General features: G+C 37.8%; 3 protein-coding genes and 1 non-coding gene across 8 annotated transcripts in view; 2 read left to right on the forward strand and 2 right to left on the reverse strand.

Moving 5' to 3' along the window:
• Positions 1-934, forward strand: part of SLC6A20 (solute carrier family 6 member 20) — a 49,234-nt gene extending 48,300 nt beyond the window's left edge. For 3 of the 4 annotated variants that reach the window (XM_026678490.2, XM_087945567.1, XM_087945564.1), the window contains one exon: positions 342-934. In XM_026678490.2, coding sequence (XP_026534275.1) covers positions 342-470 — 129 coding nt within the window. In that variant the 3' untranslated portion in view covers positions 471-934. The remainder of the gene's footprint in view (positions 1-341) is intronic. The other variant, XM_087945566.1, reaches the window with a different exon arrangement.
• A 176-nt stretch (positions 935-1,110) lies between these two features.
• Positions 1,111-7,645, reverse strand: SNRPD1 (small nuclear ribonucleoprotein D1 polypeptide). The gene is made up of 4 exons (XM_026678492.2): positions 7,324-7,645; positions 5,062-5,138; positions 3,148-3,339; positions 1,111-2,091 (listed from the first exon to the last, which is right to left on the reverse strand). Exons 1-4 carry the CDS (start codon positions 7,335-7,337, stop codon positions 2,015-2,017), a joined length of 360 nt encoding a protein of 119 aa, XP_026534277.1. The 5' UTR covers positions 7,338-7,645; the 3' UTR covers positions 1,111-2,014.
• Positions 7,646-9,800: 2,155 nt separating this feature from the next.
• Positions 9,801-9,873, reverse strand: TRNAR-ACG (transfer RNA arginine (anticodon ACG)). The gene has a single exon. It is a non-coding gene; the product is annotated as a tRNA-Arg (tRNA).
• A 584-nt stretch (positions 9,874-10,457) lies between these two features.
• Positions 10,458-14,838, forward strand: part of SACM1L (SAC1 like phosphatidylinositide phosphatase) — a 58,339-nt gene continuing 53,958 nt past the window's right edge. For both annotated transcript variants that reach the window (XM_026678488.2, XM_087946486.1), the window contains exon 1: positions 10,458-10,582. In XM_026678488.2, the coding sequence (XP_026534273.1) occupies positions 10,527-10,582 (56 nt within the window). In that variant the 5' untranslated portion in view covers positions 10,458-10,526. The remainder of the gene's footprint in view (positions 10,583-14,838) is intronic.

Below are 14,838 nucleotides of genomic sequence, written 5' to 3' on the forward strand. Positions count from 1 at the left end.
TAGGCAGTTTTCCAATATCATAGAATGCAATTTTCAATTTTGCAGGTCAATATAGAAAAAAATTATATTGGCCTGGAGTTCCAGGAATTGCAATCTAATAAAATGGACCTAAGTTGGAAAAATGGTAAAAAAAACTCTGCCTCTTGAATCTGAAATGATTCTAGTGTACTAACATCTATATAATTACCGTTACTGAAATTCGAAGCTTGAAAAAAATGAAAAGAATGCAAATTGAAAAAATGTGATATAAGTATTTTATCATGAACCCCAAGATTAAAACAGCAACATATATTTCCTTGGTATTAGTGTAGGCTGTTTCACACTTCTGTTATCTCTTGTAGGGACAGTTGGTTGCAAAAGATTATCCAAGAGGTGGCCTAGCAGTTATTGGTCTCCTTGTGGCAACAACATCATCATGCATACCATTAGGAGCATTAGTAACTTTTATAAAGCTCAGAAATCGCCAGTAATTGGACTTTAGCAACTGATGCAGCTTTCACATTCCAGCTTGAAGATTATACCAGTTATAGGTCCAGCAAGCAGCAAAGCAAATCCTGGGTAACCAAACATTCCTCCAAAATAAGTCTCTTATCCATTCTCCAAATTAAAAAAAAAATGGCTTTGCAGAAGAAGATAACTGGAGATTGATTTTGACAGATAAAGACAAGATTATACTTGAAAATATTGGTTCTGTGCAACTTTGCAAAGGAAATCTTGCATAGGTGAATATGAACTCTGGTTGTAAAACATCCAAGAAGTCAAGTGGTACAAAATCTGCAATGTGTGCAACTGATTTTTCTATAGTTTGATTATGCAACTCATTTTTATAGTTATTTCTAAGTTACCTTTATGAGCAAAGCATTGTCAGATTCTTTACACCCTACCATATCTGTAGCCATCTAATGAATGTCCATAATTCCCAAAAGAAAAACAATGGGCAACAGGGCTGGGAAATTTTAAGTAAGGACTACATTGGAATTATGAACTAAGAAACTAAAGACTAAAGATTTTAGTTGCATACTGAATGTGGTATTGTGTTTATTTTCTGTGAAATATTTTTATCAAATCACAAAAATGTAAGTCAAAAAATTATATGAGGAAAATTGTAAGTTTTGTTTTATTTGCCTGTTTAAGTTTTTATTGTTTTTAAGACAAAGGGACTACAGTCAAATGTTTTTGTTTCCCTATGCCACTCTTCAAAGTAATTTCAAAATACGATTATCCTTGCTTACAAATTATCTTGTTCAGAAACCATTTGAAATTACAATGGTGCTGGAAGAAAACTTTACAAGCAATGCCAAAATTTAGTTTCCACAGCATTCTCTCAGACACAAGTGCCATTAGTCCACAGATTGTACTGTACATGACCTGTTAATTTTTCTCTCCCCCTCACCCTGGCACTTTGTAGAGTGGAGAGATTGGAAAGGGATTACAAGAGTAAGTAAGCTCACAATACATATTAAAAGCAATGTTTTGTCAATGCTGTAGCTAAGAATGTCTAATGCAAATCTGGTGCATTTCCCAGTGTGCTTGATTACTCTCTTGTAAGCCCTTTCTTTCCAACAAATGTAAATACAAATGTAAATTCTCTTTTTGCTAATTATCCCAGTGTCATGGTGAGAATTTCAAAGGGTAGGAGTGAGAAAAAGAAAAGCATCTTAGAGACTTCTTAATAACAGAACTGCTGGTCCCAAATGTGGCTGCTAAATGAGGACTGTTTAATTTTCTCCCATAAACTGAAATATTCACAAATGCTTCAGGTTTCAGCAGATGACATAAGATAGACTGCAAATTTCACAATTCTGGAATTCAGAATTAAACTTTTTTATTTAAATTTTGGCTGTCAAAGTTAAAGATAATACAAGTGTAATCAGGGGTTTCATGTAATATATGAATGTAGAATCTGAATTTAAGTGACACATTTTCCACATTTGTTTATTAAAACTGACATAAAACAAAACCTGTAAAAAATACCGGTTGTTTGGGGCTTTTTTTAATAACAGATATAAAGAAGTTATCGTCTTGGACCCCCTCTTCCTCTTCCACGTCCTCTTCCTCGTCCTCGTCCTCTTCCACGTCCTCTACCTGCAACTGAACATAATACAACCTTATTTTGTAAAGGCAATCATACCATAGTACTTTTTACTGTATAACATTTTTATTTTGTATATATTTTAAATTTTTAAACTTATTCCAAGTAATTCAAAAGTGGAAAAAAAAAATCACTATTGGTTACAAAAGAAAAAAGAAAAGCTATTCTCTTTTCTTACAATGATCTTATCAAGCACTTATTTATCTCTGCTTCCAAATACTGAAAATGGGTATAGTTTTGAAATATAAACTTCTAAGAAATAATGCTCTAAAATATGTAACTTGACAGTGTTATTCTAAAAATATGGGTTCCAATCTTCCAATTTTGCACTAATTCTTTGAGTTTTTTATGCTGTCTGGTGTCAGCTTTGATAAGTGTCCAGCCACCATGTTTTCTGACAGCCTGGTTTCCTTTTACCACTAACTCTCCCATAATTGTTTTCTCCAGTGAATTTCCCTGCATGACATGGCCAAAGTAAGGCAGATGTAGTTTCGTGATTTTGTCTTTTAGTGACATGTTTGGTATTATGTGCCTCAGTAATTGCTGTTAATCCCTGCTTTTCCAAGGAAAATTAACTGTTTAAGTAACTTAAGAATTATGTATTTGCTATTTAAGAATTATTTAAGCAATTGATATTGCTCCGTTAGTTACAAGACAAGGGCTAGAGAATTTAAGATTGGAAAAACTTTTTTGAAACAAGATAGCATGAGATTCCTTTATTAAAAAAATAGCTTTACATATCTAGTCCGATACCAAACAATCTATACTTGTTTTATAGAATCAAAGCTGCTTTGAAGGGGTGTGATGATGAAAGCAGATATTATTATTTACATGATTATGCAAAAATTATAACAGCAAATGAGCAAGATATCCTCCAACTTTTATGTTTGAAGTTATACAAATCAATGTGAAATACCCTTTTCATTTTTAAACTTATTTTAAAGCCACTACAAGTAAGAATTAAAGCTGCAATTTAGGCATCATCATAGATGTTAAATTAAAATGTTCTTAAATGAAGCAGATATTTACCCTAAAGTCTGAAATCAAGAACTAACCTGCCTCCCTTTTTTTGGATTTGACTTTTGGTTCAACATCCACCAGCAAAGTATCAAGAGGCAAACTGTCTGGCAGAATAAAATATCTGATATTATTGCCTCGAATGCTCAATGTCTCCAACTGGACAGGTTCTCTGTTCTTCAAAGTCATCTTTACAGCTTTAAGATGGGTATTCATACTGACATCCACTCCTGAAAAAATAAAGCATAGAACATTTCCTAATCTTATGGAAGGTTATATTATTCCAAAATTGCCTACCTATGGCCATACAACTACCATAAATTACCTATTGTAAGATAAGGGAGAATGCTATATATTTGATCACTATAGTGAGCTGGAAAATCATGATCATAAAGCAAATTTATTTTTTAAAAAACCTGCATTTTCTTAGAATCTTTTGTTTGCACAGCTTGAAAAATAGTATGTTTTATTTTTTAATATTTTCACTCATATTTCCTACATTTAGAAATTTTTTCCTCCATACATTACTCATGTACTTCACCTATTCTCCAGTCATTCAAAACATTTTCCCCTATCACAACATTGCTCTAACTCAGGTGCGTCAAATTGGATTTCTTCGAGGGCTGGATCAGCATTGTAGTTCTCTTCTGTGGGCTGGCAGCGGCGGGATGGATGCCTCCTACAGCACCCTGCCAGCCAAAATGGGCCACATGGCCTGTTTTGGGCCAGCAGAGTGCTGCAGGAGGCCATAGAGGGTGAAAATGAGGTGTGCCCCCCCCCACATGACCCGTTTTAGCTGCCAGAGGCACCGCGCACCAGTCTCTTGATATTTCTAGGCTGGCCCCACAGGCCGGATTTAAGCACCCTGCATGTCGGATTCAGTCCGCGCGCCTTGAGTTTGACATTCCTGCTCTAACTAGAACTATGTTCTCTAATATAACAAATATGCCAACTGGCCACACTTCTTCCCTTAGCAAATTATCAGGTTTTTTGTTCTACCTGATATCCTACAATTAAACAAAGAAGCTTTAAAAAAGAAAAACCGATATGCTACAACAGGGGTCCCCAACCGCAGTCCACTACTAGGCCTTGAACCATTCGGAGCCACACTGTGGAAGTGGCGAGCGAACACGCACGAGTAGCAGGTGAGCACATGGACTTCATTTGCACAAATACAGGCGTAAATGCCTGGCGCTCACATGGAACCTTCTTCCCCTCCTGCCAGACTGCAAAGCCAGAAAGACTGGGGAACTGTGTTACAAGCCAAACTTTATTTTCAAGAATTATTGACCAGAAATGGTCAACATAACGTCTTCAAAATAAATGTTTGCTAGATACAACCAGATCTTTTACTTGGATATTTGTCTAATTGTCCAGACAAAGGTAAGCAGGGATAAAGGAGTATCCAATGAAAGAATTTACTAGAGGGAATATTCATTACAACCCCAAACATTTTGTTCAGTGGAAATTCCCCAGCAGTTTGCAAAAGTGCCACACCATATTCTTAAGATACCAAATGTGTTCAGTAGTTTAAGAAAGGTGAGGGCTCCTAGCTGGAATATCACACACGTATTAAAGTATAAATGACAATTTCTTCCTTATTTTGATAATGAAAAATATTTAACACATAATATATGGAGGGCAATGCTGGAAATAATAGCTGGAAATATTGGTAGTTTTAGAAGTTATGGAAAAATCCATACAGTGACCTTGGGTAAGCGGATTTTTCAGGTTAATCCAGGAATGCAATTCTAATGCAAGATATTTCCCAGTGTGGATAGATATTGCTGTAGTTCTCTTTCAAAGCATAAATATACCTACATCAATAAAATGAAAGCCACATGCATACATTCCTAATTTAAGTGGAAAGATACCCGTGAATTCTGCTAAATATTCAGAATTTTATTTAGTTACAAATCTTTTTGATAATTTCTTCATCCAGAATCGCATACCTGTAATGGTTCCATGTACCTGAGTCCCATTTTTCAGTTCAATGGTGACAGTTTCATGACTAAGTTTCATAAGAAATCTGCATAATTGGAACAAACATGTTACCTTATATGTAAATGAATTTCTTTAGATAATGAGAAAATGAGAAAAAAAGCCAAAATTCATGCAAAAAGCAAATGTCTCCACAATGCAAATATCAACAACCATTTGACATTCAAGACATTCTATTGGCTGATGAATGTTATTAAGCAAAGGCAGATAATTATCTCTAGTAACAGTTGGGAACCTTCTATAGTCCAAGTAAAGCCAAGTCAGAAAGATGAGGAATCATATACAAGAAACCCTGATTTAGGCTCTTGAAGATATAACACTAAAGCCTGTATAAATACTACTTTAATCTGCGACTAACTAAAGTCTGCTTCAGATCAACTCTTGATGGTTTTATTATGTTATTATTAAATCAATTTATATAGTTGCCCATCTCACAAACCAATGACCCTGGGCAGAAAACAATAGAATTAAAACAGTTAATAGATTAAAAAGTATAACAATAAAATTAAACCAATTAAAGAAAGGGATGTTAAAAACAGTGGCTCTTCCTGTAGGGTCCCCAAGCCAGTTGGCATAACCAGGTTTTGAGCGACTTCTTCAAAGCTCAATAGTGACCAAGACAACCTCACCAGAGGGGAGAGATTTCAGTGTGAACACAATAGCAGAAAAATTATGTCACCTAGGATCTATCAAGTTCCCTAGGTAAGAAACCATAATGTGCCCTCTCTGCTAGATCTGATAAGATGGGAAGATGAAATGGAAAAGCAGTCCCTCAAATAACTTGGTCTCAATCCACCTTTCAAGACTTGTAAAATCTAAGCTTGATACTTTTCTAGACAAATAACTAGAACTAAAATTGTTTTCCACTTGTTTAATATTTTTTTCATTTTTTTCCAAAATAATTTGAAATTAACAAATTAGGCCAAATGTTCTTTTTATCATTGCAATTTTTATTTAAAACAATTTAAATGTTTCCATCTAAGGAAATCAGGTAGTCTATTTTCAAGTCTGCTAATAAGTATCTTTACATTTCATGTTTATTACTTTTTTGTTAAATTCTGAAGTACCAAATATTTTTTTCCTCTTAAGATCATCTGCATATGATCTTAATTTTATTTTTTTGGTTTGCTAGTTTGATTGCTGAAATTTTATTTTGTTATAGTTTCTCAACCAATGAATCTAATGTCAGTAGAAATAAGGAAGGAGAGGGACAGCTTTGTCTTCTTTTCTTCAATTTTGTGATAAATAAATATGTTTTAGCTGAATAGCAAAATACTTATTCTATTGTGGAATCCTTAGTGTTCTCTAAGCTTGTTGGTTTTCTTGCAGATGTTTCATTAAGCAACTAGGCAATATCACCAGTGCTATCTTTTCTATTCAATGTTTTCTTGCAGACTTAGTCCATGATTCATAAATGCTTAATACGTATATCAGAATAAAACCTGCATGATAAAAACATGTTTTAAACTCCTCAGATTTGTATGGACAAACTTCTGTGTGCCTGCAAAAATGTCTCCCTTCTAAGATTGCTTGAAGGCATTAAAACAGGCTTTGGAAAAGGTCCAGTTATATTTACAGGGCAGTATTTTAGACTTTCTCTAATATAACAGCCTGGTGATTTGGCCATTTCAAATTATAATACTCATGTCTGCTAGGTACATCTTAAATTACTTGCTGGATTGTCTAATTAGGTACCTAATGGGCATTTATGATACAGCCTCTATATACATAATTTGTTTATAATCTGTTCTAACATCGATTGTGCTTGCCCAATAGTATTAATAGGTGCAGTCTTACAATTACCAGACTGAGCCTTAGCATATGGTGGTATACACAAATGAGCAGATAATCACTCACATGAATAAGGTTGTCTAAAATCAGACCTGTAAAATATTGCTATTTGAGCAACTATAGCTTTTCCCTTATTTTAACCCACGTTAGGATTTCGCTGTCTACTCTGTACTAGAAATAGCTTCGCGGCCCTTAGTGAATGGCCACCTACTGAAGCAAATTGCTAGCTCTGAAGTCATTTAAGTGTAATACTGATTCTCCATTTCAAAATTGTCCCGGAAAAATTGTCTTCAGCGCGTCGGAAGGAACGCAAGTCTAGGGAGGGGAGAGAGAAAGGGAGGCGGCCATGAAAAGAAGCCAGGGCCTCCTGGCCCAACGTGTTTCTAAACTGTTCCCGCCTTTCCCGAAGAGCTGATACTTACCGCACGAGTTTCATGGCGGAAAGGCAATAGGCGCAATTCGAAGCTGCTAAACTAGATACAGAGGACTCCCCGAGGTTGAGAAGCCAAAAGGAATGATAAAAAAAATTGAGCTAGACCGCTTCCGTTACTCGTGAACAGAAGATACTGGCGCGCTTCTGACCAAGTGCTGAATGAATGGCCGGAAGCACCGCCTCTCCGTTTTCTCTTCCGGAAATCAGGATTTAATTAGAGGGCTGTTTTAAAAGAAGCTCCTCCTCTGCATGATAATCAGAGTTCAAATTTCAGGTTCATTGCTTGAATGCAATAATGAAGGGAACCCTTGTGGAGAAAATAAGCGGGGCAGAGCTGTCAGTCTAGACTAGAGCATAGGAAAGGAAAAAAAAACCCAACACAGTAGAATTCATCTCTGCATGGCTCTTTAATGGGCGCCTTTTGTAATCCCAAATTTCCTGTGGTCATTTAGGGGTGGGTTCGATAAAGACTTCTCTAATGGATGGAGAAACAGAAACCTATCCCAGACAACTAAGTTACAAATCCCTGAGACCTCCAATTTGATGTAAGAGGTGGTAAGCGTTCTATTTTAGCAGCAACTCAAGATCATAAAATTCTCTAGCCCTGTGTTCGGTATTTAAAATTATTTCCGGATGAATGAAAACTGTTTTCTCTTCCCAATATGTTCAGGCTTAGAAATAGGGAAGGGAAATCACTGATTCTAGACTTGCACTAAATTTTTGTTTACTAAAAAATGAAATTTCATAAAGACCCGTAGGGCTTAAAATTATGTGTTCAGATTTTAAGATTTTATGTGTTCAGGATTTAAGAATAAAAATAACATTTAAAATTATTTTGTATGATTGTTTTTTCCATGTAAATCACAGCTGCACAATGGCATAGTTTAAATACCTAATAAAATCTAACATTGTAAGACTGATCAACATTCAATATATTTCCATTTTGTACAAGTACACATGCAAAATAGTAATTAAGCAGCAATACTAGTTCCTGTAATTCTGCCATCTTTCCAGCTTTAATACAGAGTTATTTAAAGGTTCTTTTCACATTTGCATTGTTTCCAAAAGCATTAAAGCAATCCTTTAAAAATGTTGCGCCCAACTGTAATTTTAAATGAGACAAAGTAAAATTATTAAATACATGGGAAATAATATCTATAACTTATGTTGTCTCATTGTGGCTGTGAGAGTGAAGTGTGTTTTTGGGAGGAATAAGCAAAGAATGTTGGGAGTGGGTGTCAAAAATGTTTTCCCCAGTGATCAGCCATATTCAAAAGCTATCTCAGCTAAGGCAAATGTCTGGCAAATGTGAACTACTCTTTTTACAAAAAAACCCTCCACATGGATGGAAAATATAAAATGATTACAATGAGAAAATGTATGTAGTCATTAAGTGTCAATACTGACTTGATGCAAATAATCACAAATATTAACTTAAAAATCTCTAAGTAAATTGAATTCCATTTTAAATAAAACTAAACATTTAGTTTTTCTTGTGGCCTTGAGTACATTGTGGAACATGGCTTCTGTCATATTCTTCTTTGAGGAATAAATGCAACAAATGCATATTTGATATTTGCTGCTCACATGTCTCCCATTTCATAAGAAACTTAGCAGCAGAACTAATGAGGGGAAATTGCAATCCAAGAAAGCTTACATTGTATACCTTAATACATTTGCACATTGTCAACTCTAAACACACATCAGACAGAAAATGTGTTATTATTAAACTGATGGTCTTACCTAGTTGGGTAATGAAATGTCTGCAAGAAACCACCAAGCCCAAAGAGCACCAAGGACCCCACTATTCAACCCTGAGCTACAATATTGTCTTATATTGGTATTAAACCAAACTGGATGTTTCAATAAATGCTTTTGAGCCATGAAGAGGAAAAATGCTATTACAAATTGTGGCATCATCAAACTGGATATATATTGTGAATGATGAAGCTGCCATAATATCTAAAGAGATTGTACACTTAATAGAAGAGATATGGAATATACCTGCTCTGTGGGCAGAAACTGTAGGTGGCTCCTCAGGTATCCAGGTTCTATGCCATATATGGCTTTATAGGTAATGACCAGCATCTTGAATTGTACTTACAACCCAAGTGGTAATCATTACACCAGTGGTGATAACGTAAGCATATTGGGAGGCACCCATTATTGCTTGTGTTGTTACATTTTGTACCAGTTGGACTTGGATGGTCTTCCCCCTGCTCTTTTCTGCCTGCTCTTGGGCACACGACAGCTGTGAAACGTCTGAGCCTCCACAATATGTACAGCATAATTTTTAGTACTAAAGCCATGCTAAATACTTATATCCCTGCCAGGCATGGTTTACAAACAATATTGGAGTAAAATAAATAGCTGTTGCCATTAGTCTAGGAATTATAAGATGCATTACTTAAGAATATATGAAACATCATATACAATGAATTAAAGATTTTAAGAAAAATTTAGCATCGAGCCAGCCAGGAGTCGAACCTAGAATCTTCTGATCCGTAGTCAGACGCGTTATCCATTGCGCCACTAGCCCGCGCTAAGGAAAAACTGAAAACTTTTTTGTCTGTATTTTAAATTCCGGCGCATTGTAAATTCCATCCAACAGATTTCTTGAAGGTGGTACCATAGGGAATTCTTGGTAGATTAAACCAATCAAACCAATCGATAGTCTTTCATTTTTGACCAGTATTTTTCAACCCTGGCAGTTTGAAGATGTATAAACTTAAACTTACATAATTATCCAGCCAACATGTTATTGGGGAATTCTGGTAGTTGATGTCCGAACATCTTCAAGCTGGAAAGGTTGAAAAACATTGTTTTAGATTTTAATTAGGAGCAGCTGTACTTCTATAAATCTAAATTACAATGGATGATGGTCAATACCAGGTCGCTTTCTATTCGGCGTTGCCTAGAGCCGGAGCTAGCGTCACAATTGTGGTTCCCGCCCAACTCATCTAGTATAGGTTGGCGTGATTAGAACGACAGATTCCACCAATCCCAGCTTCCCGAGTCATTGAATCGCTCTTTGGGAAGCCGTAGAATGCTTTCTCATTAAGTTTGTCCTAAGTGGTGTACCGTCTTGAAGGCCTAGGTGCGGCTGCCAAGTGACCGGGAAGTAAGGAAGGAATTCTAAGTAGAAAGCAGATATAGAGCCCGAACGGAACTGCGCGGCGGACGAAGGAGCAAATGGGAACTAAGGTGGTAGCCGCCGCGGCAGCCGCCGCCTACGAGGAGCTGAAGCTGTGAGTGAGCGGCCAATGGTCGGCGGAAAATACTTCTAATTTCGTGCCCCTCTAGGGGGTGAAACAAGCCTTAGTATGAAGGTGTCTCTGGCGCCCCCTCTCTTTCTCTTCCCATTAACAAGATGTTTTTTCCGGCTATGTCCTGGGTCGAGCCTCCCCCAGCTTAGGGACTCTGAGTCTGCGAAACGACTAGCCCCGTTGTAATAAGCGCTTGCCGTGGGAATTGTCGTTCAACGCATATGTCGTGCACCAGTTTGGGAAAAGGCTATCCCGGACCATGTTTGGCCTCTCTAGCTTTCCTCGTCCCCCAAAATCCTTCTCTTTTCGATTCCCCTTTTTTCATGTATTATGGCCGGTAAACCCCCGACGCTTACTGCGCCCCGGTTTTTGCTTCTTTCCTGGCCAAGTTGAGGTCACGTAATGGTCAAATCATTTCCAGCGCAACCAACTCGCTTACAGGGTCTTTGAAAATATTTTTTTGTGGAGTTGACTCTTGATTTCCACTGAAGTCTCCCTTTCCTTGCTAAAATCATCTTTGTTTTCTTTCATTGCTTTGTTCTTGGTAAAAAAATAAGAGCCTGTCTCTCCTTCCCCAGCCTGAATAACAATTTTCTGTTACTGACCCTATCACAAACCATTCAGGTGATCTAACCTACGAACATTTTTGCAACATGGATTTATTTAACTGGATAAGATGAAATTTATAGTCCAACAGATATGAAGATCATGAGGTTTACCAACAATGAAGTGAAGTCTTCCTTTGTGCAATGAGCTGTTGTAGGTGTAAAAGCTTGTGTTATTAGAAGATCCTTGCAAATAATTATCTAGACAGAGAACTTGCATTAAGAGAGCACAATAAATCTATGATTTTATTTGATCTGAATACATTTTTATCTTTACATAACTGCTGCAATAATCTGCCTAATACTAAGTTCTTTGGAAAGCCCAGGACACTGTCCCTTCACTTTTTTGGTCTTTGAAACATAGAAACCTGGGCCAGCCTCTTCCAAATGCATACATTATGGAATTATGGAGTTACAGTGCTTGCATAGTAGTTATGGTAGGGAGTGAGGCAGTATTTTGCATTCTACGCAATGCTGTAGTCTCCAGAAACAATTTATCTAGATGGTGAAAGTTAGCTCAGTAAAAAGATTAAAATCATATTGTATATGTATCAGTACTAACTTTTGGCAACTGCTTGGACAAATCCCTGCAATTTCCTTGGCAAGGTTTTTCAGAAGTGGTTTGTCATTGCCTATTTCCTCCATGGCTGAGAGAAAATAACTGGCCCAAGGTATCACTTAGCTAGTTTCATGCTTAGGGTGGGATTAGAACTCCCTGTCTCCCAGTTTCCACCTGGTGTCTTAATCACTACAGCAAACTGGCTGTCTAATAGAATATACATACAATTCTGAGATAGATGTGAATTTTTCTTCTATAATTGTCCATCTATTGTTGTTTAAAAGGTTACTTTATTTTACTGATCTTAAGCATATTTATATGGTAATGCTGCTTAGGGATTCAGTGGGTAAGCTTCCAAAAATATCACAAAGAAATGTAGAATTAGTATTTTAAAGACCATTGCTTTTATTTATATATTCGTTTATTGATAACAAGTGATCTAATACAGTTGTTGATCCGTCTAAATGTATCTTGACTTATTAATCCTTACTTTGTATTATGATGCAGTTAAAGGAACACATTTTATATGGGTTGTTCTTTCTGAAGTGTACAATTAAATTCTTAATATTTTGATGCAGTTTACTGCTTGATACATATATTCCAGTAATCTTATCAAATGGAAAAATATGCAAGTTATTTTTAGGCTAATTCAATTACTTAATGATTATTATTCTTTTCCTCTTTGATAAAACTGAAATCTGGACAAACTGGTTACACTGTTTCGACATAACACTGCAGAAAACTAAACAATATTGTTCACTAATTATGGTACGTTTCTTAAGAATGAAGGCTGAACACTAACCTTGCTCTTCAGCTATAAGCTTTCTATATGAATTTCTATATTTCTATATCAGAGCTGAAGAAGCTTCTTGGATGAGAAGTGAAACATTTTCAAAGAAAGACCAGAAAGGCCAGTTGCCTCTGAAAAAACACCTTTGGGACTTTCTGTATGAATGCTCTGAAACAAGTTAATGAAGACTTTTTATTGTAAATTGAGGAGTAGGTAATATGTAAGCAGTAGTCATGATGGAAAGATTTAAAAGTGAGTGCATTTATGTATTTGATTGAAATTAAGGCTTCTGGATCTGTCATACTACTAAGTAATGGCACCATCTACTCTAATGAGTCAGGATGATCATCATTCCAGATTTTGGTCCTTAATATCAAGGATCCAGGTTTAATATTGAAATATCTGTGGCAAATGCAGACATATGTGATTATATCAGATAGAACAGAAAGCAAGTAAAGGGATGAGTATCTAAACTCATGTTTAAAAATTACCTGATTAACAGCTGATGGAGTAGAAAGATTGCATCCTGAGTGAGAATCAAAGAATTATGCATTATCTCGGCCACTCTCCCACCAGCTGTTTGGCTGGTCACTTTTTCAAAGCCAGATTGATTCAGACTTTGTTGATACAAGGGAAAATCCAGTTTGAAAGAACCAAACTTTGTTGCTGTCTAAAGAGGAATGATCCTGAACCCAAGAAACAGAGCAGAAGAATCTGCTGGGGTTCAGAAGACAATCTCATAGAAATGCAGAAGAATAAAGAGTTGTGAACAAATTAATGCTGGGATTAGTTGCCAGAGAAAAAAGGCTTTCAAAGTATGGAGCTGTGTATGTTGAGAAAAAGATAAGTAAATGGCAATATAGAGTTTTCACATTATGGAACAAATTATTAAAATGCAAATATAACATGTGAATGAACTTGGACTTTTATTATGACTCAAATTACTGGCCAGAAAAAAATTATGTTGATCTTTATGCTGATTGAAATTTTTGTTGTCCCTCTTGCCAATCCCTACCCTTTATATTTATATTTTGAGTCGCTGCTGAATGGTTATCCTGATTGATAAATGTACTATTCATTATAGATAACAATATTACGGCCTTATTTTCGTTTGGGCTTGAAAATAAGCACTTGGGCTTATTTTCAGGGAGTTCTTATTTTTTGACATGCAGGAGGCAGTGAGCATGGGCTGGCCGGAGCGGGAGCACAGCAACCACTTGCCCCGCCCTCTCCATCCCACTGTCTGCTTGCCTGTGGCTGCAACAGTCCAAGCTCTTGGCATGCCCCGGACTCCATCAGCTCTGTCTGTTGGCCAATCTGCTGCTGGGACACTTGTCGTCCATAGCGGGCACATGCTGTCCATGCTGCTGTGGCCTCATGGGGGCTCTTCGCCCTACTGCCAGCACTGCTTTTGGCCACCCTACTGGGCTGCTCCTGGGGCAGGATGAGTTGTCCCAGATTGAAAACCTCCAGAGCACCAATGGTCTGCCAGGTCCTCTTTGCAAGCAGCTACTAGTGGAGCCGTGCCGCCTGTGCTGCCTCACCCACCTCTGCTTTTGGGCTGCTGAGCACCGGCCTGCATGCCTATTTGGTGCTTGCAGGCATCAGGCTTACAGCTATCCTGAGCCCACCAGGACACTCTTTGGGCCCTGGTGGGCACTGCAGCTCTTTTGCCAGCTGTGTGAGGCAGGCGTGGAGCTGCCCTGCTCACCTTTGGCATCTCTGTCACCTGTGGTGTCTCTGCAGCCACCTGGCCCAGCCTAATGCCAAGCCCCAGCTACTACCCAGCAGCCTCCATATCTCCTGCTGGAGCTACCCCATGCACAGCTGGTATGAGATCTGCAGCACCCGCCAGGGTCTGACGAGCACTGGTGTCATCATAGATGTAGCCTGGCATCTGTAGCACCAAGTAGGCAGGTAGGCCGGTGCTCAGCAACTCACAGGCAGTGGTGAGCGAGGTGGCACAGGCGGCATGGCTCCACTGGCAGCGGGTGAAGGGGCCCTGGTAGATTGGCAGCACTTCAGAGGTTTTCAATCTGGGACAATTCATCCTATACCAGGCAGGAACAGTCCAGCAGGGCAGCCGGGAGCAGCACTGCCAGGAGGGCAAAGAATCCCCACAAAGCCATGACAGCATGGATAGCCACTTGGCCACTTTAAGACTTATGAATTTCCACTCCCAGAATTCCCCACAGCCCCCCCCATGAGCTCCTCCTTTCTGGGTCAGGGAAGCTCGTGCCCACCGGGTCCATTGCAGTTGGAAGTTCAATCACACCCTGTGAGG

Source organism: Notechis scutatus, chromosome Z, assembly GCF_049901735.1.
Source record: "Notechis scutatus isolate UNSWTSFEM ecotype Mainland chromosome Z, rNotScu1.2, whole genome shotgun sequence".
Lineage (NCBI taxonomy): Eukaryota > Metazoa > Chordata > Lepidosauria > Squamata > Elapidae > Notechis > Notechis scutatus.

Coding starts and splice junctions, on each gene's coding strand:
- SNRPD1 (XM_026678492.2), bottom strand. Junction 3,340..5,061: donor GGTACATGGAACCATTACAG/GTATGCGATTCT, acceptor TTATTTTTTCAG/GAGTGGATGTCAGTATGAAT. Junction 2,092..3,147: donor ATCCAAAAAAAGGGAGGCAG/GTTAGTTCTTGA, acceptor TATTATGTTCAG/TTGCAGGTAGAGGACGTGGA.